At 54.8% G+C, this 22,301-nt stretch overlaps 1 protein-coding gene and 1 long non-coding RNA gene across 4 annotated transcripts; one reads left to right on the plus strand and one right to left on the minus strand.

The window, feature by feature from the left end:
- Positions 1-13,152: 13,152 nt before the first annotated feature.
- Positions 13,153-20,950, plus strand: PKLR (pyruvate kinase L/R). 3 transcript variants are annotated; one of them, XM_040452727.1, is made up of 11 exons: positions 13,153-13,252; positions 14,210-14,392; positions 16,966-17,057; positions 17,160-17,291; positions 17,377-17,563; positions 17,921-18,191; positions 18,313-18,463; positions 18,761-18,913; positions 19,006-19,172; positions 19,877-20,058; positions 20,566-20,950. In XM_040452727.1, exons 1-11 carry the CDS (start codon positions 13,153-13,155, stop codon positions 20,670-20,672), a joined length of 1,725 nt encoding a protein of 574 aa, XP_040308661.1. In that variant the 3' UTR covers positions 20,673-20,950. The 3 variants fall into 3 exon arrangements, with proteins under 3 accessions (XP_040308661.1, XP_040308662.1, XP_040308660.1); XM_040452728.1 differs by lacking the exon at positions 13,153-13,252 and adding an exon at positions 13,564-13,645; XM_040452726.1 differs by lacking the exon at positions 13,153-13,252 and adding an exon at positions 13,677-14,073.
- LOC121015646 (uncharacterized) lies at positions 15,663-18,002 on the minus strand. Its single transcript, XR_005783914.1, has 3 exons — positions 17,894-18,002; positions 17,163-17,282; positions 15,663-15,869 (listed from the first exon to the last, which is right to left on the minus strand). It is a non-coding gene; the product is annotated as an uncharacterized LOC121015646 (long non-coding RNA).
- Positions 20,951-22,301: the final 1,351 nt, after the last annotated feature.

The following is a 22,301-nucleotide window of genomic DNA, read 5'->3' on the forward strand; positions in this document are numbered from 1 at the left end:
CCCATCAGACTACAATTCCCGGCATGCGGCAGGAGGGACAGGACGACGCGATCTAGCGCGGGCTGGCTGGGCAGAGACGAGCCACGCTGATTGGCTGCATCCCCTCGTGCGAGCATGGGGCCCTGCATGGGACAACCAATGGAAGGGCTGCGTGCAGGACCCTGTAGGCTCTCTCTCCGCACCCTTGCAACTCGGGGTTACTCCACCCATCCAGAAAGGTTCTTGCAACTCGAAACCGCCTAGGACAGAAGTAGGTTTTGTTTTAAGGAGCGAAAGTCATCGTGGGAGAATACCCACTCTCACCGCTGCTATTCAACTTTGTACTGGAAGTTGAAGTCAGAGCTATTAGATCAGTAAAAGAAATAAAAAACAGCCAAGTTGGAAAAGAACTGGTAAAAATATATGTATTTCAGAGACATGATCCTAACTATGGAAAAATCCACAAGACAGCTGCTAAAGCTACTAGAGCAGGGTACAAAAACAACATACAAAAAAATCAGTTGTGCTTTGGCACACAAACAACGAACAATCCTTTCTTTCTTTCTTCCTTTCTTTCTTCTTTTATTTTTTTTTTAATTTTTTTTTCAACGTTTATTTATTTTTGGGACAGAGAGAGACAGAGCATGAACGGGGGAGGGGCAGAGAGAGAGAGGGAGACACAGAATCGGAAACAGGCTCCAGGCTCCGAGCCACCAGCCCAGAGCCCGATGCGGGGCTCGAACTCCTGGACCGCGAGATCGTGACCTGGCTGAAGTCGGAAGCTCAACCGACTGCGCCACCCAGGCGCCCCTCTTCTTTTATTTTTTAAGTAATCTCCACCCCCAACGTGGGGGGGAAACAAAGGCTTGCCCCCCCCCCCCCCCCCCGAGATCAACAGTCCTGTGCTCTAAAGGCTGAGCCAGCCAGGTGGCCCTGCAATAAACAATCTCAAAAAGGAAGAATGTAATTCTATTTTCAATAGCGTCTACAATAATAAAATATCTAAGAATAAAATTTAACCAAGGAGGTAAAAAGACTTGTACATAGAAAACTATAAAACATTGCTGAAAATTTTTAAAGAAAACGTAAATAAATGGGAAATGTTCTTTTTTTTTTTTTCACGTTTATTTATTTTTGAGACAGAGAGAAACAGCATGAACGGTGGAGGGGCAGAGAGAGAGGGAGACACAGAATCGGAGGCAGGCTCCAGGCTCTGAGCCATCAGCCCAGAGCCCGATGTGGGGCTCGAACTCGCAGACTGTGAGATTGTGACCTGAGCTGAAGTCGGACGCCCAACCGACTGAGCCCCCCGGGCGCCCCGGGAAATGTTCTTAAGTAGAAAGACTTAGTATTAAGATATTCCCCAAAACGATTGACAGATTCAACACAATCCCTGTCAAAATTCCAACAGATTTTTTTTTTCCAGCTATGGAGAAGGCAATCTGCAAATGCATATGTAATTACAAGGGATTCTGGATAGCTCAAATCTTTTTTTTTTTTTTTTTTAATGTTTATTTTTGAGGGGGGGTGGTGGCAGAGAGAGAGGGAGACACAGAATCTGAAGCAGGCTCCAGGCTCTGAGCTGCCAGCACAGAGCCCAACTCAGGCTCAAATTCTCACTACAGAGCTATAATAATCAAAACCATGTGGTACTAGCAAAAGGATAGACATACTGACCAATGAAACAGATTTGAGAGTCGAGAAATAAATTCATACATCTATGACCAATAGGTTTTTTATAAAGGTACTAAGTCCACTAAATGGGGAAAAGACATTCTCTTCAACAAATGACACTAGATAAACTGAGTTGTCTTTCCTCATGCAAAAGAAGAATGAAGTTGGATCCTTACCTCACACCATATTCAAAAATTAACTCAAAATGGATTAAAACATAAATATAAAAGCTAAAACCATAAAAAGTCTTAGAAGAAAACATAGGACTCAGCCTTCATACCTTGTATTTAGTGATGGACTCTTTCTTTTTTTTTCTTAATATTTTTTTATTTTTAAGTGATCCCTACACCCAATGTGAGGCTCGAACTCACAACCCCAAGATCAAGAGTTACATGCTCCACCGACTGAGCCAGCCAGGTGCCCCTAGTGATGGAATCTTAAATATGGCACCAAAAGTGGAAATGGCAAAAGAAAAGATAAATTGAACTTCATCAAAATTAAAAATCTTTGTCCACCAGAGGACACTCAACGGAGTGAAAAGAATGTGTACAGAATGGAAGAGAATGTTCCCAAATCCCGTATCTGATAAGGGTTTGATACCCAGAGTACATAAAGAACTCCTAAAAACAACAAAAATACAAACAACCTAATTCGAAAATGGGCAAAGGACTTGAGTAGACATTTCTTCAAAGAAAATCTACAAATGACCAATAAGCACATGAAAAGATGCTCATCATCATCAGTCATTGGGAAAAATGCAAATCAACCACAATGAGATACCACTTTACACTTATTAGTATGAATATAGCAAAAGCAAACAGATTTTTTTTATTTTATTTTTTATTTTTTTAAATTTACATCCAAAAATTTACATCCAAATTAGTTAGCATATGGTGCCAACAATGATTTCAGGAGTAGATTCCTTAGTGCCCCTCCCCCATTTAGCCCATTCCCCCCTCCCACAGCCCCTCCAGAACCCTCAGTTTGTTCTCCGTGTTTATGAGTCTCTTCTGTTTTGTCCCCCTCCCTGATTTTATATTATTTTTGTTTCCCTTCCCTTATGTTCCTCTGTTTTGTCTCTTAAAGTCCTCATATGAATGAAGTCATATAATTTTTTCTTTCCCTGACTAATTTCACTTAGCCTCATACCCTCCAGTTCCATCCACGTAGTTGCAAATGACAAGATTTCATTCTTTTTGATTGCCGAGTAATACTCCATTATGTGTGTGTGTGTGTGTGTGTGTGTGTGTGTGTGTGTAATATATAATATGTATATATATTATATATATACCACATCTTCTTTATCCATTCATCCGTCGATGGACATTTGGGCTCTTCCCGTCCTTTGGCTGTTGTCGATAGTGCTGCTATAAACATGGGGGTGCATGTGACCCTTCGAAACAGCCCACCTGTATCCCGTGGAGAAACGTCTAGTAGTGCAGTTGCTGGGTCGTAGGGTAGTTCTATTTTTAGTTTTTTGTTGTCGTTGTTGTTTTTTTTTTTTTTTTTTTTTTTTTTTTTTTTTTGAGGAACCTCCATCCTGTTTTCCAGAGTGGCTGCATCAGCTTGCATTTCCAACAGACAGATTTTTTTTTTTTTTTAATGAAAATAACAGGGGCACCTGGGTGGCTCAGTTGGTTAAGCATCTGACTCTTGGTTTCGGCTCAGATCATGATCTCATGATTCGTAGGTTTGAGCCCCGCATCAGGCTCTGTGCTGACAGTTCAGAGCCTGCTTGGGATTCTCTTGTCTCCATCCCTCTCTGCTCTCTCTCTGCTCGCTCTCTCTCTCTCTTTCTCTCTCTCTCAAATAAATAAAAAAACTTAGAAAAAAATTTTAATGAAAATAATAAATGCTGCTGAGGATATGGAGAAGTTGGACCCCCCAGACGTTGCTGGTGAGAACACAAAATAGTGCACCTGCTGTGGGAAACAGTGGTCTGTTCCTCAAAATATAAAACTTAGAATTGCCATATGACCTAGTAATTCTCCTAGTATATACCCCACAGAACCGCAAAGACCCGCACAAATACTTGTACGCCAATGCTCATTGCAGTGGTATTCACAGCAGCCAAGAGGTGGAAACAACCCAAGGGTCCATTCACAGACAAAAGGATAAACAAAATATCGTATATACTTAAAATGGAATATTTTTCAGCCTTAAAATTCAGAAAGGAAATTCTGACACATGCTACCACGTGGATGGACCTTGAAGACGTGCTCAGGGATTTAGGGCAGGCACCAAAAAACAAATATGCATGATTCTTACATGAAGTCCCTAGAGGAGTCAAATTCATAGAGGCAAAAGTCGAATGATGGGTGCTAGGGGCTGGGGGAGGCAGGAATGAGGAGTTTGTGTTTAATGGGTATAGAGTTTCAGTTTCAGTTAGAAAGTTCTAGAAATGGATGGTGGAATGGTTGCACGGCGTGAACGCACTGACCTCCACTCAACTGGACACTTAGAGTGGTTAAAAATGGTAAATTTTGTGTTATGTATATTTTGCTACAATTAAAAACAAACAACAACAACTAGGGTGCCTGGGTGGCTCAGTCTGGTAAGCATCTGACTGTTGGTTTCAGCTCAGGTCACGATCTCACTCGCTGTTTGTGAGTTTGAGCCCCAAATCAGGCTCTGCGCTGCCGGTATGGAGCCTGCTTGGGATTCTCTCTCTCTCTCTCTCTCTCTCTCTCTCTCTCTCTCTCAAAACAAATAAATGAACTTAAAAAAAAAACCCTGGAAATCAGAAATCATGTGCTTTACCCGGAGAACTAGAGGGAGGCCCAGAAAAGGTCCCTTGTCATTACCCAGTAAACTACCACCCAGGTCACACACAGACACTCCCAGAGTCTGCTTCATCTGCCTGTGAATCTGCAGACCTCACCACAGCTGCCTCTGAGGAGCCTGTGGATTCTGCCCCCAGACCCACCCCTTCCTTCCCTTGCCCTCTCTCTGCCAAGGCCCTGGGTCACTACTGCTGTCCTGCTCAGTGACTGTGGGCGGGTGGAAAATTAACGAAGGATATGGATACAGAGGAGAGACCGGCCCAGGAGTGGCAGGAATCCCCAAGAGGTCCAGAGAGCAAATGATACAGAGAGCAGGCTGGGGGAAGGCGCTTCAGGAAGGGGCACGGCCTCCTAGGTGGTGGGTAGAGGGGGAGGCGGAGGGCCAACTCTAGGAGAGCTTCTGGCTGATTCAATATCCACCTGGCTTGTCCTCTGTGGTCTGAAGGGAGTTGGGTGCGGCTCCAGCTAGCTCGCCCCCAGGGAGAGGAGTGATTGAAGCTCACGGGAAGAGAAACTGGTTCTAGGCCGGGTCCTTTCAGTTCCTAGCGCAGCTGAAGTAGGATCCCTGGGCTTAAATGCTGCCTGGTGCAAGCCTTGGCCCCACCGTAAGCAGCTGGGTGAACTTCAGCAAGCCCCGTGACTTCTCAGAGTGGGCTCCGAAGTCCATTGAGGACACTGGCGTATTTTCGGAGGCCTAGGTGTAGTCTTAATGAATCAAAGCACAAATGTCCTATGTAACTAGCTTATAGAGCGGAGTGGACCGTCAAAAGTGGCAAACTAGGGGGAAAGACTTTATAAATGTTCAAGTCCACTGAAATCCAAGGAGTTATTAATTCATTCTCATTGCAAACTCCAGGTTAAGGAAATGGGAGAGAGGATTAACATGGGGAAGGCAGGGTCCCCCAGAACTAAAGAACCAAAGGAGAACTCTCATTCCCTCATCCCCAGCCTGGGACCTCCAGGAAGTGATCTTCCCTAGGGGGCTTGGGAGATGTCTGGAGACTCTAGATCAGTGTGGGTAGGATAAGAGCCCTGAGCTCTCCCGGGCCAGCCTAACCCTTGCTGGGAAACGCTGGGCAGGACCACTGGGGAAGGCCTCCTAAACACACCTTCCCTGGGAAGAGAGAAGGTCCTGGGGCCAGCCCCTCCCCTAGCTCCCTGAGAAGCCTCCAGGGCTCAAGGGAAGAAATGGGCAGGAAGATGTGTTCCTGGGTTCAAACTCTATTTCGTTTTTTTAATTTTAAGTTTATTTATTTAATTTGAGAGATACAGGGAGAGCGCACAAACAGGGGAGGGGCAGAGAGAGTGGGGGGAGACAGAGGATCCAAAGCAGGTTCTGTGCTGACAGCAGAGAGCCTGATGTGGGGCTCGAACTCATGAAACATGAGATAATGACCTGAGCCAAAGTCAGATGTTTAACCGACTGAGCCACCCAGGCACCCCTCAAACTCTACTTCAAATCCTTATTGGTTGTGTGAATAGGGTTAATTACCTAGCCTTTTTTTTTCCTTCATGTTTATTTATTTTGAGAGACAGAGCATGAGCAGGGGAGGGGCAGAGGGAGAGGGAGAGAGAGAGAGAATCCCAAGCAGTCTCCGTGCTGTCAGCGCAGAGCCCAACACAGGGCTTGAACTCACGAACCATGAGATCACGACCTGAGCCGAAATCAGAAGTGGGACACTCAACCCACTGAGCCACCCAGGCGCCCCATTGATTTATTTATTTATGTACTTAAGTAAGCTCTACACCCCTGTTGATAAGTATCTTAAATGTAACTGAAGAAGGAGGTAAGAAACCTATCTAATGATGACAGAAGGGAGGTGAACCTGGGGTGGTTGAACAGGAATTTTGTTTAACAGAGAAGATAAAGAAGGACACACAGGTGTAGGGAACATTGTGTGCAAGGTCATGGCACTGAGAGAGAGCAAGTCACGGTTGGGGAGTGTGGGGAGGGGCGAGCCAGGGAATGCAGAAAGGGAGGGGTGCAGCTAGAGAAGCAGAGAAGTGAGCTGGGTCTTTGCCTGCCCTGACAAGTCAGTGAGGTCCTAGGTCAGAGCAGAGTAGTCAGACCTGATTTGTAGACAACTTTGACCCGGGTGGGAGGGCCCCTGGCGGGGTGGGGGTGGGGCCCTACCAGCAATGGTAGTGATCACAGCACAGGGTGAGAGGGAGGGTTTGGGAAATGTTTGGAATGTACAGGTTTTGTTGACTGAGCTTAGCTTTGGGTAGTGGGAGGCTCTCAGGTTCACTAAGATACAGACACAGTGGAGAGGGGCAGGTCAGAGTGAGGGAAGGGAGTGAGGGAAGGGAGGGAAAAGAGGCTGACTTGGCTGCAGCAGAAGGTCCAGGAGGAAGTTGCCCCGCAGGGTGGGAGACGGGCCACTGGACATGAGGGTCCATATCCCAGGGGAGAGGCTGGAGCAGCTGAGTCACCCTGAGAGCTGGGCCCCTGGCCACGCAAAGTCACTTACTGAGCCCCTGCTGGGCACTAGGAATAGACCAGGGCACCGCAGACACATTGTCCTGCACCGGACTTTCTAGGTGGGGTGGGAACATGTCCAACAAGTCAAATGTGTCACAGCTGAGGAGGGGAGGACAGCAAAGCATAGGCGAAGCCCGCAGTGGTCCATGGGTGCTTGGAGAAGGCCTCAGCGGCCAGCGGTGCCTGGAAAGAAAAATGGGCCAGAAGCAGTGAGCGGTTAGGCCAGCAGGGGGGAGGACAGGCCCCACAGACAGGGAGGGCACGTTGGGGCAGCCGCCCTGCCTCGTGTGGGAAAGGTGGGGGCCGCTGTGCCTGCGTTAAAGCGACTGAGCAGGGGAGGGGGGTGGGGGCGTAGTGGGAAGGAGGAGGGCCTCATAAGGCCGTCAGCTACACTCTGTGCGAGGGGGGTCATCGGTGGGCTGTGTTTGCTTCCTCTGCCCCTCCTCTCCAGACCCCTGTCCCTCTTCTCGCCGCAGGCACCACCAGAGTCCGGGCGAAATGAGTCAGGCCTTCACGTAAGGCTCCAGGCCATGTACCCGCGTCCACGGCAACACATTCACCCCAGCCGACAGGCGGGAACAACCCGAGGGTCCGTTCACACATGAAGGGAGAAACACAGTGTGGGCTAGATTGACTGTGGACTATTATTCAGCCTTAAAAAGGAAGGAAATTTGACACCTGCTACAATATGGCGGAACCGTGGAAACGTGCTAAGTGAAAGGAGCCGTCGACTAGAAGTGTGCGGTCCCACTTGCACGAGGTCCCTAGAGTAGACAAACCCATAGAGACACGAAGGAGATTAGAGGTGGGGGGGGGGGGGGAGCCGGTGGTGGGCACGGGAAGTTAGTGTTTCACGAGGACAGAAGTTTCTGTTTGAGTCGGTGAGAAAAATTTTGGAAATAGTGCCCAAAATTGTGAATGTACTCGACGCCGCTGAAGGGTACACCTAAAAATGGTTAAATGGTAAATTTTAGAAGATTTTATTTTTAAGTAATCTCTATACCTAACATAGGGCTGGGATTTACGGCCCAAGATCAAGGGTCGCTCGCTCCACCGGCTGAGCCAACTGGGTGCCCTGGTAATTTATAGCCTGTGTATATTTTACACAATTTTTCGAAAAACTCAAAGAGACTTGGGCCTGGACTGGCCTCAGCCTATAGCTGCTCTCTGGGCAGAGATCACGGAGGGGTTTCCGAGAGGCCATTACAAACGTCCTGCACAAAACTAAGGGCTCTCTCCGTATGCACAGAGTCCAAGCTCTAGGGTAAGGTGGGGTACAGAATGGAGGGTACAGTGCCCTGCTACCACTTGCATAAAAAAGGGACAGGTTGTGGTGTTTGGCTGGCTCAGCCAGTGGAGCGAGTGACCCTTGATCTCAGGGTCGCGCGTTCGAGCCCCACATTGGGCATAGATGGGTGAAAAAATCATAATAAAACCAAATGTTCTTATATCTAAAAGGGAGGGGAGGGATATATATTGTTTGTACCTGTATAGTCCATTTCTGAGAGAAGACCCAGAAACTCCAGAAATCTGGTAGAACGTCCTGGAGCGGGGGGAGGGCTGAGAGGCGGGGCGGGGCTGGGGGCGGGGAGGGAGAAACTTCACCCATACGCTGGACCTCTGAGTTTTGTATATTGCACAAGTGTTTATGCAAATAAACGTAAATATGTTTGAACAAATTCAAATTCTGGAACGTTTGGAAATACAGCCGCAGGGCCCACCCCCCATATTCTGATTCCGGAGGTCGGAGACGGCGGCCAGGCGCACGTCCACAACAGCGGCAACGCGGCCGCCGGTTACCGCGCCCCGCGGGGAAGCTGGTCTGTCTCGACAGAAGAGAAAACCGACGCTCCGAGTGTCCGGCCGGCGGGGGCGGGCCCCTGACGCCTCAAGGGCCCCGGGGCAGCTCTCTGGCGCCCCCAGCCGGCCGGCCGGGGTCGTGTTGCCGAGCGAGCGTCCTCAAGCTGGGGGGCAGAGGGGGGGGACCTTGTGCGCGTGTGAGAGAGCGGGTCTGTGCGGGGGTGGAAGCGCCGGTTCGGGGGTAGGGTGCGCGTGCGCGTGGGCGGACTGGGAGTGTCTGTGTGCACGTGTACCGGCGCTGGGTACTCTCTGTCCTTGACCTCTTGCAGCAACCCTGAGGCCACCAGGGTGCAACCTCCTGACCCCCTCCCTCACACACAACCTGCCACCCTTCCTGTCCCCTCTGTGTCCTGAACACCACACGGTCACCGGCCCGACCCACTTTGTGAAACCTAACTGCCAGCGTTCTTGTCTGTCCCCAGTCCCGCGGCGGGGGCCTGACTTTCAGGACCCAGAGTGGGGCAGCCATGTGCGCGTCTCGGGGTGTGGGAGGGCTCTCATGGGACAGAGCAAGACAGTCCGGTCCCGCTGGGATGTGCAGGCCTGTGGGCCTGGTTTTGTCGCCTCCAGGCCTCCTGCGCAGAGCTGCCTGGCCCTGGATGAGGCGCAAAATACGTCTCACATGGTGCGGTTGCTTGTGGGCCGGGGGTCAGCCAGAATGCTTTTCCTCTTTGACCCGATTTCAGGTCAAAGCTTTTGTCCCTCTGTAGGACAGGGCCTGCTCTCGGGCATCAACCCCACCTCCTGTTAAGCTACTTGGGGTTTGGGTCTCCCGGATTCTCCTCCCAGGTGGCCTTCCAGTCTGTCTGAAGTTGCCAGGCCAGCCTTAAATATCCCATGTCCCTCCCCAACCCCCAAGCACAAGTCCTAATCCCCCAGTCCCTGAAGTCTGTTACGTCCCTTCCCTCTGGTTACAGCTTTCACCCATCTTTATTTTTCCTGTCTTCTAGAAACAGAGCCTAGGGGGCTCCTGGGTGGCTCAGTCGGTTAAGCGTCCGACTTCGGCTCAGGTCGTGATCTCGCAGTCCGTGAGTTCAAGCCCCACGTCAGGCTCTGTGCTGCCAGCTCAGAGCCTGGAGCCTGTTTCAGATTCTGTGTCTCCCTCTCTCTGACCCTCCCCCATTTATGCTGTCTCTCTCTGTCTCAAAAATAAATAAAGGTTAAAAAAAATTTTAAATAGGGGCGCCTGGGTGGTGCAGTCGGTTAAGCGTCCGACTTCAGCCAGGTCACGATCTCGCGGTCCGTGAGTTCGAGCCCCGCATCAGGCTCTGGGCGGATGGCTCAGAGCCTGGAGCCTGTTTCCAATTCTGTGTCTCCCTCTCTCTCTGCCCCTCCCCCGTTCATGCTCTGTCTCTCTCTGTCTCAAAAATAAATAAAACGTTGAAAAAAATTTTTTTTAAAAAAATTTTAAATAGAAACAGAGCCTTGGATCCGTGCTCATTCCCCTTGGTAAGTCCCTCCTGCTACCTAACCCCTTTCTTTTTCCAACTAGAGTCTGACGGGAGGGATGGTGCTTAGGAGCTACAGCTCAGCCTCTGCAACCACTCTGAGTCCAAATCCTAGCTCCACTGCCGACAAGATCTCTAGCCCCAAAGTGTATCAGGCAGGGTTCCATCAGGAACTAAGGGTTCTCTCCAATCAGTAAATTGAGCAACGTCTCCTAGCAGGGTTATATCCAAAGGTGTGCACAGGCTGCTGCTGAACCACAGGGGACAGAGCATTACCCCAGATCTAGAAACAGTGGGCTTAGTGCCACTTTGGGGGCCCAGGGCATGGGGAGAGAAGAGCCCCTAGAATCTGGAGAGGGTCTCTGGTGGCAGCTGTGACCTACAGCATCCTGGCAGGGAGGCGGGGGGGGGTGTGTGTGTGTGGAATGCCCAGCCTCCCTCTCCTCCGTCCCATCTCCTGTTCTGTGGCCAAGCCCAACAGAAGCCATGGACAAGCCTTCAGCCTCCTGGCCCCCTGACAGAGCGGACAAGGGTAGAGGAAGGATCTGGAGTGGCGACAGAAGATGCTGGCACACCCCGCGAGCCTCAGTCTCCTCACCATCAAACAGGCTATCGATCCTCCCTTCCTTCTAGGCTGTCACGGTGATAAAAGAGAAGATACCCGTGAGGTGCCGAACACTGGCCCAGCACACCCACGGTGCTCAATGCACACATCCTAATGTCTGCTTGGGGATTTAACGATTAATTGGCACCTTGAACTTAGCCTGGCTAAAACTGAAACCTTGAGGGGTGCCTGAGTGGCTCGGTTGGTTGAGCGTTCCACTTGGACTCAGGTCATGGTCTCGAGGTTCGGTTTCTAAGTTCAAGCTCCGCGTCGGACCCTACTGTCAGAGCAGAGCTGCTTTGGGTCCTCTGTCCCCCTTCCCCGCTCTCTCTGCCCCTCCCCCACTCGTGCTCTCTCTCTCTCTCTCTCTCTCTCTCTCTCTCTCTCTGAAAAAAAAAATAATAATAAAACTAAAACCTTGAATGTTTCTCCCACAAACTGGTTACTGGTCTCAGTAAATGGCACTGCCATCTACCCGACTGGTCAAGCCAGACCCCACCCAGCGCCATCCTTCAGGGGATGGAAGTCTCCGTCTGCCTGTCCCCGCATCCTCCCCGCATCCATCATTCCACCCTGTGTGCTCTTGTCCAGACACATCGCACATCCGTCTCGCCACTGCCTCCCACCGGGCTTGCTTCTGACACTGGCCGCTGCTACTCTGTGATCCCCACCCGCCAGTGACAGGGATCTAGAGTGTCCGCTGCGTCAGGCCACTCCACCGGTGCCCTCCAAGTCCCCGCTTGTGTCTCCAGTCTCACTGGGCCCATGCCCCTCCGCCGGGCACCCGGCCTCCTGACCCCTGCACATACGCCCCTCCACCGGGCACACGGCGTCAGTGCCCACCCCCCCGGCCCCCAGCACTAGGCCTTTTCTTTCCTCAGAGCATCGACACATATTATTTCCAACCCCACAGAAAAACTCCTTTCTTCCAATTGTCCCCACCAGCTCCTTCTCATCCTTCAAATCCCAACTTAAATATGATCACACTTCAAAGAGGCCTGACCAAATCATCTCACCTAAAATACATTTCTCAGGACACCTGGATGGCTCAGTCGGTTGCGTGTCCAACTCTTGGTATTGGCCCAGGTCGTGATCTCCTTGTCATGGGATCGAGTCCCAAGTGGGGCTTGGAGCTGAGCATGGGGCCTGCTTGGGATTCTCTCTCTCCCTCTCCCTCTCTGCTCCTCCCCCTTCTCAAAATACATAAACAGACTTTAAAATTTATTTTTTAAAATATGTTTTAATGTTTATTTTTGAAGGAAAGAGAGACAGAGTGTGAGTGGGGGAGGGGCAGAGAGCGAGGGAGACACAGAATCCGAAGCAGGCTCCAGGCTCCGAGCTGTCAGCAAAGAGCCCGATGCGGGGGTCGAACCCACAAACCACAAGACCATGACCTGATCTGAAGTCGGACGCTTAACCGACTGAGCCACCCAGGCGCCCCTAAAATTTTGTTAATGTTTATTTTTGAGGAAGAGAGAGAGAGACAGAGCGCGAGCAGGGAAGGGGCAGAGAGAGAGGGAGACACAGAATTCAAAGCAGGCTCCGGACTCTGTGCTGACAGCACAGAGCCAGACGCGGGGCTCCAACTCATGAGCTGTGAGATCATGACCTGAGCTGAAGTTGGACCCTTAACCGACTGAGCCACCCAGATGCCCCTAAATAAACTTTAAAATAAAATACATTTCTCTCTTTCCTCCCTGTTGACTTTGCTGCTCTGACACCCTGATCTGTTCTTTAATAGCGCTTACAAACTTTGTGGTTCTATATTCATTTCTTTGGTGCTTGTCTATAGGCTGTCTCCCCACACTGCTAATTCCATAGAGGACAAAGGCCCTGTTTTGCCCACCGTTGTATCCTCAGGACCTGGCACGAAGTAGGTGGTCCATAAGTCCATACCGGGACACTTATGGACCAGTGTCCCGGTGACAGCGATGCCATCAGAGCCCGTCCAGAGACTGTCCCCACACCATCAAAGTGCTCCCCAAGCCCTTCCTTCAGGCTCCAGTCTCTACCATAAATCCTCCTGTTCCCGGATTCATCTAGGGCTCATTTCAATAAAGGACAAAGGAAAAGGGGCCATATCACCAAAATCTCTATTCAGGTTGATGACAGCATGAGTGGATTGAAGACTTATCGGGAAAAATGGATGAGAGACGGGGAATGCCAGGAGACGGGGCAGAGCACGTGCAAGCCTGGGGGAGGGACAGCGTGTGGGGACCCGGGCAGCCAGCAGGGCGTGCCCCTCTTCTCTTCTCTGGCCCCTTAGATAAGACAGTAGTTTTGTCATGCTCCCACCCCACACATAGCCCCTCCCTTTGTAGCATGTCCCGCCAGGAGAATGTGTCACCCCAGGACGTTTGGTCAAGGATCTCGAATTCCCTAAGGGACTTCATAAATACCGTCCTGATTGGGGCTCCAGGAGGTAAGGAGAGGCGACAGAAGCTACTGCATAGGAGGCAACGAGGGTGGAAATCAGGAGCGGAGGTAGAGATACAAATAATAGACATCTGCTGCCGGCCGAGAGGGCCTTGGCATTGGGGCGGGGGGGGGGGGGGGGTCTGTGTTTATTGGAGTCTCCCCGGTGTTAAGTTTTGGGCCCTGGCCTGAGCCTCTTTCCCAGCGCCTGTAGGCAGAGCACACAGGAGCCTGCCGCACGGGAACCACGGGGTCTGCCCGTGTTGCCTGGACTCTGGCCCCCGGTGGTGACACTTTAACCAGCACGCACAACTGCTCCCTAGTCTCGTGCCTCGTGCCTCGGCCACAGACAGTGTGGGACAGACACCCAGAGACAGGCGGGCACCCGGGGGCATGGAGGGTGCGGCTGGACGTGGGGCTCCTCTGGGCTGGGCCGGGTCAAGCTCCGGGGACCCTGGGACCAGAGTAGCATTGAAGGGGCTGGGGAGCTCAGAGGAGGGGCTCGGGAAGTCCACCCATTGGAAGGAAGAAAACAGGAACCTTAGGAAAGGGGACTGGGTGATTCTGGACAATGAGCAGCCAGTGTGGACCAGAGATGGTGATGGGCCGGGGCTGAGGGAAGTCAGCAGCTGAAGGTCAGGAGGTCGGGGTTGTGAGGGCAGGCCGGAGTGGGTCAGACCCGGACATGCATCCCATCTCTGTTACTTAGAAGTTCTATGATCTGGGGCAATTTATTTAATCTTCCTCAACTCCTGTCTCCTTCTCTGGAAAGTGGGGACACTTGTAGAGCACGTAACGGTACTTGCTCCACAGGATCCTTGGAACTAGGTAGGATAATGCGTGTAGAATGCCCAGGCCGGAGGAAGGACCCCGGGAAACCTGGAGCGCTCAGGGCGGGAGCGCAGCGCTGGGATGGGGGGGGGGGCGGTGAGGCGGGGGCCCACACAGCCCTCTTCTGCTGCAGGGCCAGCCGGGTACCTACGGCGGGTCAGCGGGGCCCAGCTGGCCCACGAGCTGGGCATGGCCTTCTTCGAGCGGCAGCAGCTGTCGGCCGCCATGGCGGACACCTTCCTGGAGCACCTGTGCCTGCTGGACATCGACTCGGAGCCCGTGGCCGCCCGCAGTACCTGCATCATCGCCACCATCGGTAAGCAACCCCCCCCCCCCACCCCAGCCTCCCGGACCTCAGACCGGGTCATTCGTTCAACAGATACTTGTTGAGCGCTTGGTAGCCAAGGTGTCAGGCCCCGGCCCTGGGGGTAGATCAGCGAAGCAAAGATCCCGACCCTTGGGGAGCTGAAAACCCAGCTGGGTGAGACAGTAAATACTAACCGTAGGGGCACCGGGGTGACCCAGTCAGTTAAGCTAAGCGTCCAACTCTTGACCTCGGCTCAGGTCACGATCTCCCAGCTTCTGGGTTCGAGCCCCACATCGGGCTCTGCGCTGTTGCAGAGCCTGCTTGGGATCCTGTCTCTCCTTCGCTCTGCCCCTCTGCCACATGTGGTCTTTTTCTCTCTCTCTCAAAATAATGAATAGGGAAAAATGCTAAACATAATAACTTAAAAAGGAGTAAACTATTTAGCACGTGAAAAAGTGATACGAACAATGGAAAAAAGAAAAATGGAGTGGAGGAAGGGACCCCAGGGCGGGGGGGGGGGGGGGGGGGGCTGCCAACCCAAGCGGGGAGAAGATCAGATCTGTGCAGAGCCGGAAGGAGATGTGAGGAGGGCGGTGTGGTGGCGGGTGGGGGAGAGTTCCAGACGAGGGGGCAGCCAGCGCACAGGCCCTGAGTCAAAGAGGCCGGGACGGTTAGAAGACATCAAGGGGAGAGTGGCCGGATGAAGGTATTGTAGAGAGAAGAAGGCCGTGTAGGGCCTGGTGGCCACTGTCAGAGTCTGAGTGGGGCCCCCCCACCCAGAGAAGTGGGAGACGACGGCCCAGCAATGAGTAGGAGAATGGCTGGTCTCCCACGAGGGCCGCCCTGGCTGTACTGGGGAGACTGGGGTGGCGGTGGGAGCAAGAGCCCCTGTGGCTGCTGAGGTGCTTCTTTTTTTTTTAATTTAAAAAAGATCTTTAATTTTTTTTAATGTTGATTTTTGAGAGAGAGACAGTGTGTGAGCACGGGAGGGTCAGAGAGAGAGGGAGACACGGCATCGGAAGCGGGCTCCAGGCTCCGAGCTGTCAGCACAGAGCTTGACGTGGGGCTCGAAGTCACGAACTGGGAGATCATGACCTGAGCCGAAGTTGGACACTCAACCGACTGAGTCACCAAGGTGCCCCTTAAAAATTAAAAAAAAAAAAAATTTTTTTTTGTTTATTTTTGAGAGAGACAGAGACAGAATGCGAGGGGGTTAGGGCCAGAGAGGGAGGGAGACACAGAATGGGAAGCAGGCTCCAGGCTCTGAGCTGTCAGCACAGAGCCTGACGCCGGGCTTGAACCAACCAACCAGAGATCAAGTCCCACACTTGACGGACTGAGCCACCCAGGCGCCCCTCCTGCAGTGTTTCTGACTCAGACCAGGTAGGGGCAGGGGCGGTGGTGAGACAAGACGGGGTTCCGAAAGCATTTGGAAGACAGAGTTGACAGGATTTCCAGATGGGTCGGACATGGCGTGGGGGTGGGGCTGAAGAAGGAACCAGAGAGGAGTCAACTAGAAGGTCGCATTTTCAACTGAGCAGGAAAGACTGTGGAGGAGAGGTTTTGAGGGGAGGAGATAGGAGCTCGCTAGGGGCGGGGGAGTTTGAGGGGCACAGAGTCAACCAGAAACACAGGTCTGGGTTTGGGGCAGGGTCCGAGTGGCAGATATAAATGTGGGAGGTGCCAGCATCTAGATGGCATTTGAAGCCACCAGACTACCACCAAGGGAGCGAAGAGAATCAGGCATCTGATGTTAAGGGCAAGGGGAGGGGGGGGAGCAAGAGAGGCAGAGAAGGAGCGGCCGCCCCGGGAGCAGGAAGCCAGGAGGGGCGCGTCCTGGAAGCCACGTGAGGACGCGTGTCAGGTGCTGCCGAGGGGCCAGTGGCTGCATTTAGCGACACCGAGGTTCCCGGTGACCCTGGCAGGAAGAGGTGCCGGCGAGGCGGGAGGCCAGCGCCGACTGGAGCCCGAACAAGGAAGAACAGGGGGCGGGGGGAGGACCAGAGGCAGCGAGCTCGGAGAACTCCTGCGACGAGTTTTTCTTCAAAGGAGAACAAGGAGACAGGGCTGGAGCCGGAGGGGAACTGGGGCTCAGAGGGTCTTTAGTGCTGAAACCGAGAACACAGGCTTCCATGCTGATGGGAACGCTCCAGTAGAGAGGAGAGCACGGATGGCGCGGGCAAGGGAGGTCGGCAGAGCAGCGCGGGGGGGGGCAGGGCAGCTCGCTCGGGCCTAGGAGGCCTCTCGGCTCCAAAGGCCCAGACGGACCCCAAATGCCCCACCCGGCAGCCGTCTCCTGCCGTGCCCCCTCCCGCGCCGGGGGACCCCCGCCCTGCAGCACCTACATCGCCGCCCGGCTGAGGACGCTCCCCTCCGAGCCCCCCCACAGCGCCCCCACCCCCGGGAGGCAGGTGTTGGCTGCAGAGGGAAGCAGAGCTGCTGACGGGGGAGTAGAGGCTGCTCAGGGAATAAAGGTCCGGTCTCCGGCCTCCCGTGGCGCGGTGATGGGTTTGCTGCCCCCCCCCCCCCCCCCCCCGGCTTTGGGAAGCAGGTCGGTCGCCTGAGCGGATCCCCGCTTCCAGGGCCGGCCTCGCAGTCGGTGGAGCGCCTCAAGGAGATGATCAAGGCCGGGATGAACATTGCGCGCCTCAACTTCTCGCACGGCTCCCATGAGGTGCGGGGCGGGGCCGGGTGGGCGGGGCCAAGGCCTGCGCGGGACGGGTTGGGGGGGGCCCCTGGCGACCTTCCCCTGAAACGCCCGCTCGCTGGTCCGCAGTACCACGCTCAGTCCATCGCCAACATCCGGGAGGCCGTGCAGAGCTTTGCAACTTCTCCGCTCAGCTACCGACCCGTGGCCATCGCTCTGGACACCAAGGGACCCGAGATACGCACCGGGGTCCTGCGGGGGGTGAGAGGGGCGGGGCTCGGGAGCGGGGCCGGGGTGGGGGGGACCCGGGGGCGGGTCTCACGGACCCCTCTGGCCCCTCCCCTAGGGCCCCGAGACCGACGTGGAGCTAGTGAAGGGCTCCCGGGTGCTGGTGACCGTGGACCCGGAGTTCCGGACGCGGGGGGACGCGAACACCGTGTGGGTAGACTACCCCAATATCGTCAAGGTCGTGTCGGTGGGGAGCCGCATCTACATAGACGACGGGCTCATCTCCCTCCAGGTGCAGAAAATCGGTGCGGATGGGCCTCCGCCCCAGCCGCTGGGACGCGGGGTGCGCTCCTTCTCCCTGGCCCCCTCGCTTCGTAGACCCGCCGCCCCCGCCCCTGGCCAGCGCCCTCCCCCACCCGTCCCCGGAGCCCCCGGGGTCCAGGCTTGAGGGCTCAGCCCGGGTTGGGGCCGGACTGCCGGGTTAGTCGTCCCTCCCACGGACGCCCACCGGTGCCTGTTCCGTGCACGGCCCAGGCCCCAAGGTGGACAGACAACAGGACACGGGTTCCTGATTTCCTGGGGGCCCACGCCCCGTGCCCGCCCTCCACGACTCTGCCCCCCGGCTCGCCCCTGACCTACGCTGGCTGTTTCCATGCCTGCAGGCCCGGAGGGGCTGGAGACCCACGTGGAGAACGGCGGCATCCTGGGCAGCCGCAAGGGCGTGAACCTGCCCGGAACCCAGGTGGACCTGCCGGGGCTGTCCGAGCAGGATGCCCGGGACCTGCGCTTCGGGGTGGAGCATGAGGTAGACATCGTGTTTGCCTCCTTTGTGCGGAAAGCCAGTGACGTGGCTGCCATCCGGGAAGTTCTGGGGCCGGAAGGACGGAACATCAAGATCATTAGCAAAATCGAGAACCACGAAGGCGTGAAGAGGTGAGGCTTGGTCCTTGTCCCCACCAGGCCCCAGCCATCCCCCAAGCCCTGCCTCTTCTCCAGCCTGCCTCTCCCTGGCGTCTCCTGGCGCTTCCTCAGCCCTGACACCCCAACCGCCCAGGTTTGACGAGATCCTGGAGGTGAGCGACGGCATCATGGTGGCTCGAGGAGACCTGGGCATCGAGATCCCACCTGAGAAGGTTTTCCTGGCTCAGAAGATGATGATCGGACGCTGCAACCTGGCGGGCAAGCCCGTTGTGTGTGCCACGCAGGTCTGGAGTGAGCCCTCGGGGACCCCGCGCGTTCTCTGGGCTGGGGGGAGGGTGAATATCCTCACCTTCGGTCTCTGGCACATTTTGCCGTCCAGTGTTTGATCCTCAAGCGACCGAGCTGGGAAGAGAGACCGTGAGCCCGCGTTTTGAGACGAGGAAACGGGACAGCCAGAGTCACACAGTTTGTGGCCGTGACCCTGGCTTTCAGGGCCCTCTGAGAGTGGCAGAGAAGTAGCTTCGGCAGGGACCCCAGGCAGAGTGTGACTGCTACAGCTCTGACGCCCAGATGTCCCCCAGATGCTGGAGAGCATGATCGCCAAGCCCCGGCCGACCCGGGCAGAGACGAGCGATGTAGCGAACGCTGTGCTGGACGGGGCGGACTGCATCATGCTGTCGGGGGAGACCGCCAAGGGCAAATTTCCCGTGGAGGCCGTAAAGATGCAGCACGCGGTAGGGGCGCCCCACCGAGACAGATGCGCCGGAAGCCCCGCCCCTTCCGGGCTCCAGCGCCCCGCCCCCGCCTGACCTCCCGGTGTTTGCAGATCGCTCGGGAGGCCGAGGCTGCCATCTACCACCGGCAGCTGTTTGAGGAGCTGCGCCGGGTGGCGCCACTGAGCCGGGATCCCACTGAGGTCACTGCCATCGGCGCGGTGGAGGCCTCCTTCAAGTGCTGTGCTGCTGCCATTGTCGTGCTGAGCAAGTCTGGCCGGTAAGGAGGACGCAGGCAGCACCGAGAGAGAGCTTTGGGTCAGGGGCACACTGGGACGGGCCCCGGGCCTGGGTTCGGCCTTGTCATCAGGGACGAAGGATAGAATTCTGGGGCCAGAGCAGAGGGAGCTCCAGGAGATCGGGGGGGGGGGGGCGGCCAGCAGGGGCGGGCCTTGGGCACAGCAGGAACTGTGCCAGCGAGCTCCAGGGAGCTGGAAGGGCAGTGTGACATCACTGGGCACATTGGCTTCCAGGCCATCTGGGCATCTAGGGCCCCTGAGCAAGTCCTCTACATTCACCCCACAAAGCCTTACAATGCTGAATGTTCCAGAAGGTCCCAGAAGGTTTTAGTTCAAGTCTTTGCTCTCAAATCGGCCCTGAGACCTCGGGTAAGTCACCCAGGCTCCATAGACCACTTTTTCTCGTGGAGTCGTCAGGATTAACAAGAGATGTTTGTGAGTTAAGTACGATAGGGTTTCATGTTTCTCCAGAAGTTTCTTATTATCTGCCTCCAATATATCCTTCATTGTGTCTTATCTTCCTTATGTGGTAAGAAGGGCAGGTGAGAAAAACAAGGCCCGGAGGTATATGATGACTTACCCAGGGCCACACAGCTTGTTTGTGACACCTGGGACCAGAACCCCAACTCTTGTTTCCTGGCTCACTACTGCCTCACCGTTCTGAGACCTTCTCCACCTCCTGCAGCTCAGCACAGCTGCTGTCTCGGTACCGACCTCGGGCAATGGTCATTGCCGTCACCCGCTCTGCCCAGGCTGCCCGGCAGGCCCACCTGTTCCGAGGGGTCTTCCCCGTGCTCTACAGTAAACCTCCAGAGGCCATCTGGGCAGACGATGTGGATCACCGGGTCCAATTTGGCATTGAGAGTGGTGAGCCACCTCGGTTTCCTCCCCACCCAGCCCTAGGTCTGTGTCATCAGGCCCCCGACCCCACTTTCCACACCCACTCGAAGGGCCTCGTCTCCCTCCTCTGGTCCCAGATTTTCCCTGAGAAGGTCACTAAGACACCGGGCTATTTGGGCCTCCGGGGGCCAGGGGACACGCTGAGGAGGGCAGTGGGAGAGGGGTCGGCCCAGCTGCCACTGCTGGAGCTGGGTGGGACGTAAGGAGTAAGAGGTGAGAGTACAAGGGGGACCCCGTCCCCCCAGCTGTGTGGCTGTGATCATACTCCATCTCTTCCCGGGGGCGTGGCAGCACTGGCAGCAGGCCCAGTACTTAGCCACCCGGCCCGCACTGCCCCGTGGACACACTCTCTGTGGCGCCACCTGTGGGACACTGTGCACTGGAGGAGACGGAGGGTGGCGGCTGGTTCTCACTGTGGGGCTGGCCAGCGTCCCCCAACGACTGATGGTCATCTTCCTCCCGCACCCCTGCTAGGAAAGCTCCATGGCTTCCTCCGTGTTGGGGACCTGGTGATTGTGGTGACAGGCTGGCGACCTGGCTCTGGCTACACCAACATCATGCGGGTGCTGAGCGTCTCCTGAGATGCCGTGCCCCGCTGACACAGCCCAACCGGGACCCCCACCCCCTCCACCTCACACCCCTACGGTCCCACAGCCGTCTTCTCTGCTCTCCTCCCTCCCTGCCTAGGCCACATCTGCCATCCAGCCCCATCCCAGGGCGCCCCTTCCCCGCTCCATTTCACGCAGGCCCCTTAAGTCTGTGTCCAATTAAGCACTGGCCATCTGGAAGCACCCGTCCTCCCGTCCCTGCACCCAATGCTCTCAGCCTAAGATGCTCTGAGCCTTTAATCCTAGCTTAACTGGTTAATTCTATTCCTCTGGGCTTCCCGTACTGGGGGGGGGGGGGTGCGGGGAGGAGGGGAACAGGGCCATCATGTCCATAGTCTCCACAAAGTCACCATTTAAAAAATGTTCCGGGGGCGCCTGGGTGGCGCAGTCGGTTAAGCGTCCGACTTCAGCCAGGTCACGATCTCGCGGTCCGTGAGTTCGAGCCCCACGTCAGGCTCTGGGCTGATGGCTCGGAGCCTGGAGCCTGTTTCCGATTCTGTGTCTCCCTCTCTCTCTGCCCCTCCCCCGTTCATGCTCGGTCTCTCTCTGTCCCAAAAATAAATAAACGTTGAAAAAAAAAATTTAAAAAAAAATGAATAAAAATAAAAATAGGGGCGCCTGGGTGGCGCAGTCGGTTAAGCGTCCGACTTCAGCCAGGTCACGATCTCGTGGTCCGTGAGTTCGAGCCCCGCGTCGGGCTCTGGGCTGATGGCTCGGAGCTTGGAGCCTGTTTCCGATTCTGTGTCTCCCTCTCTCTCTGCCCCTCCCCCGTTCATGCTCTGTCTCTCTCTGTCCCAAAAATAAATAAACGTTGAAAAAAAAAAAAGTTTATTAAAAAATAAAAATAAAAAATGTTCCGTATCCATGCAGTCTGATACCCTCAGTGTGGCCCTCATGCATCTCCTGGGGAGAATGCCACCTCTTTCCTCACCGTGACACAGTGATGTCAAAGCACCGCCGTTCTGGGGGAAACTGGGGTAGACCAGTGCCGGGGAGCACAGAGAGCCGCATGGGCTCATCTCGTCACTGTCCTCACAAGTAGGCCGCTCCCTGGCTGTTCTCATGCCCACCTCGTGCCTTGCTGGGTCAGAGGCCCCGCTGCTTCCTCCTGCACCCAGACATTCCTTCCTGCCCACCTTGGTCCCCACACAAACCAGGAGCCAAGACAAGTATCTCTAGCTTCTTTCTAAACCCAGCTGTTTGGGAGTGATTATACCACCCAGGACTCTTCACCCAAGAGAAAGATGACTTAGGGTCCTGGCCCTGCATTCTCTGATACTGTAGAGCAGACGTGGGGCCTGGGACGTGGGGTAAGGGATTTCCCTTGTGCCTGGGAAGGCAAAGGTACTGACGGGCCTGCCCTTCCCCAGGCTCGGATGTCTCGGGTCCTCCCCTTACTCTCTCACCAATGGTAAACTCTAAGCTCGGAACAAAACCCTTGAAAGTAGCAAGAGTCCACCCTTCTGCAGCTCCCTGTAGGGAGAGGGCTCAATATCGCTGCCTGCCGATAGAGCTGAGCGAGGACCCTATAAGGACAGGTAGGGAGGGATGGATAACGGAATGGCTGAACAAAATGAATTAATGATAAATAAAACTAGCAAA

This window comes from Herpailurus yagouaroundi, unplaced genomic scaffold, assembly GCF_014898765.1.
Source record: "Herpailurus yagouaroundi ecotype Mexico unplaced genomic scaffold, PumYag 207, whole genome shotgun sequence".
Classification (NCBI taxonomy): domain Eukaryota; kingdom Metazoa; phylum Chordata; class Mammalia; order Carnivora; family Felidae; genus Herpailurus; species Herpailurus yagouaroundi.

Excerpts from the sequence above, each read along its gene's own strand:
- PKLR (XM_040452726.1), top strand. The coding sequence starts at position 13,962 with ATGATCTGGGGCAATTTATTTAATCTTCCTCAACTCCTGTCTCCTTCT. Across the intron at positions 14,074-14,209 it reads CACAGGATCCTTGGAACTAG|GGCCAGCCGGGTACCTACGG; the intron begins GTAGGATAATGC and ends CTTCTGCTGCAG. Across the intron at positions 18,464-18,760 it reads CCGTTGTGTGTGCCACGCAG|ATGCTGGAGAGCATGATCGC; the intron begins GTCTGGAGTGAG and ends GATGTCCCCCAG.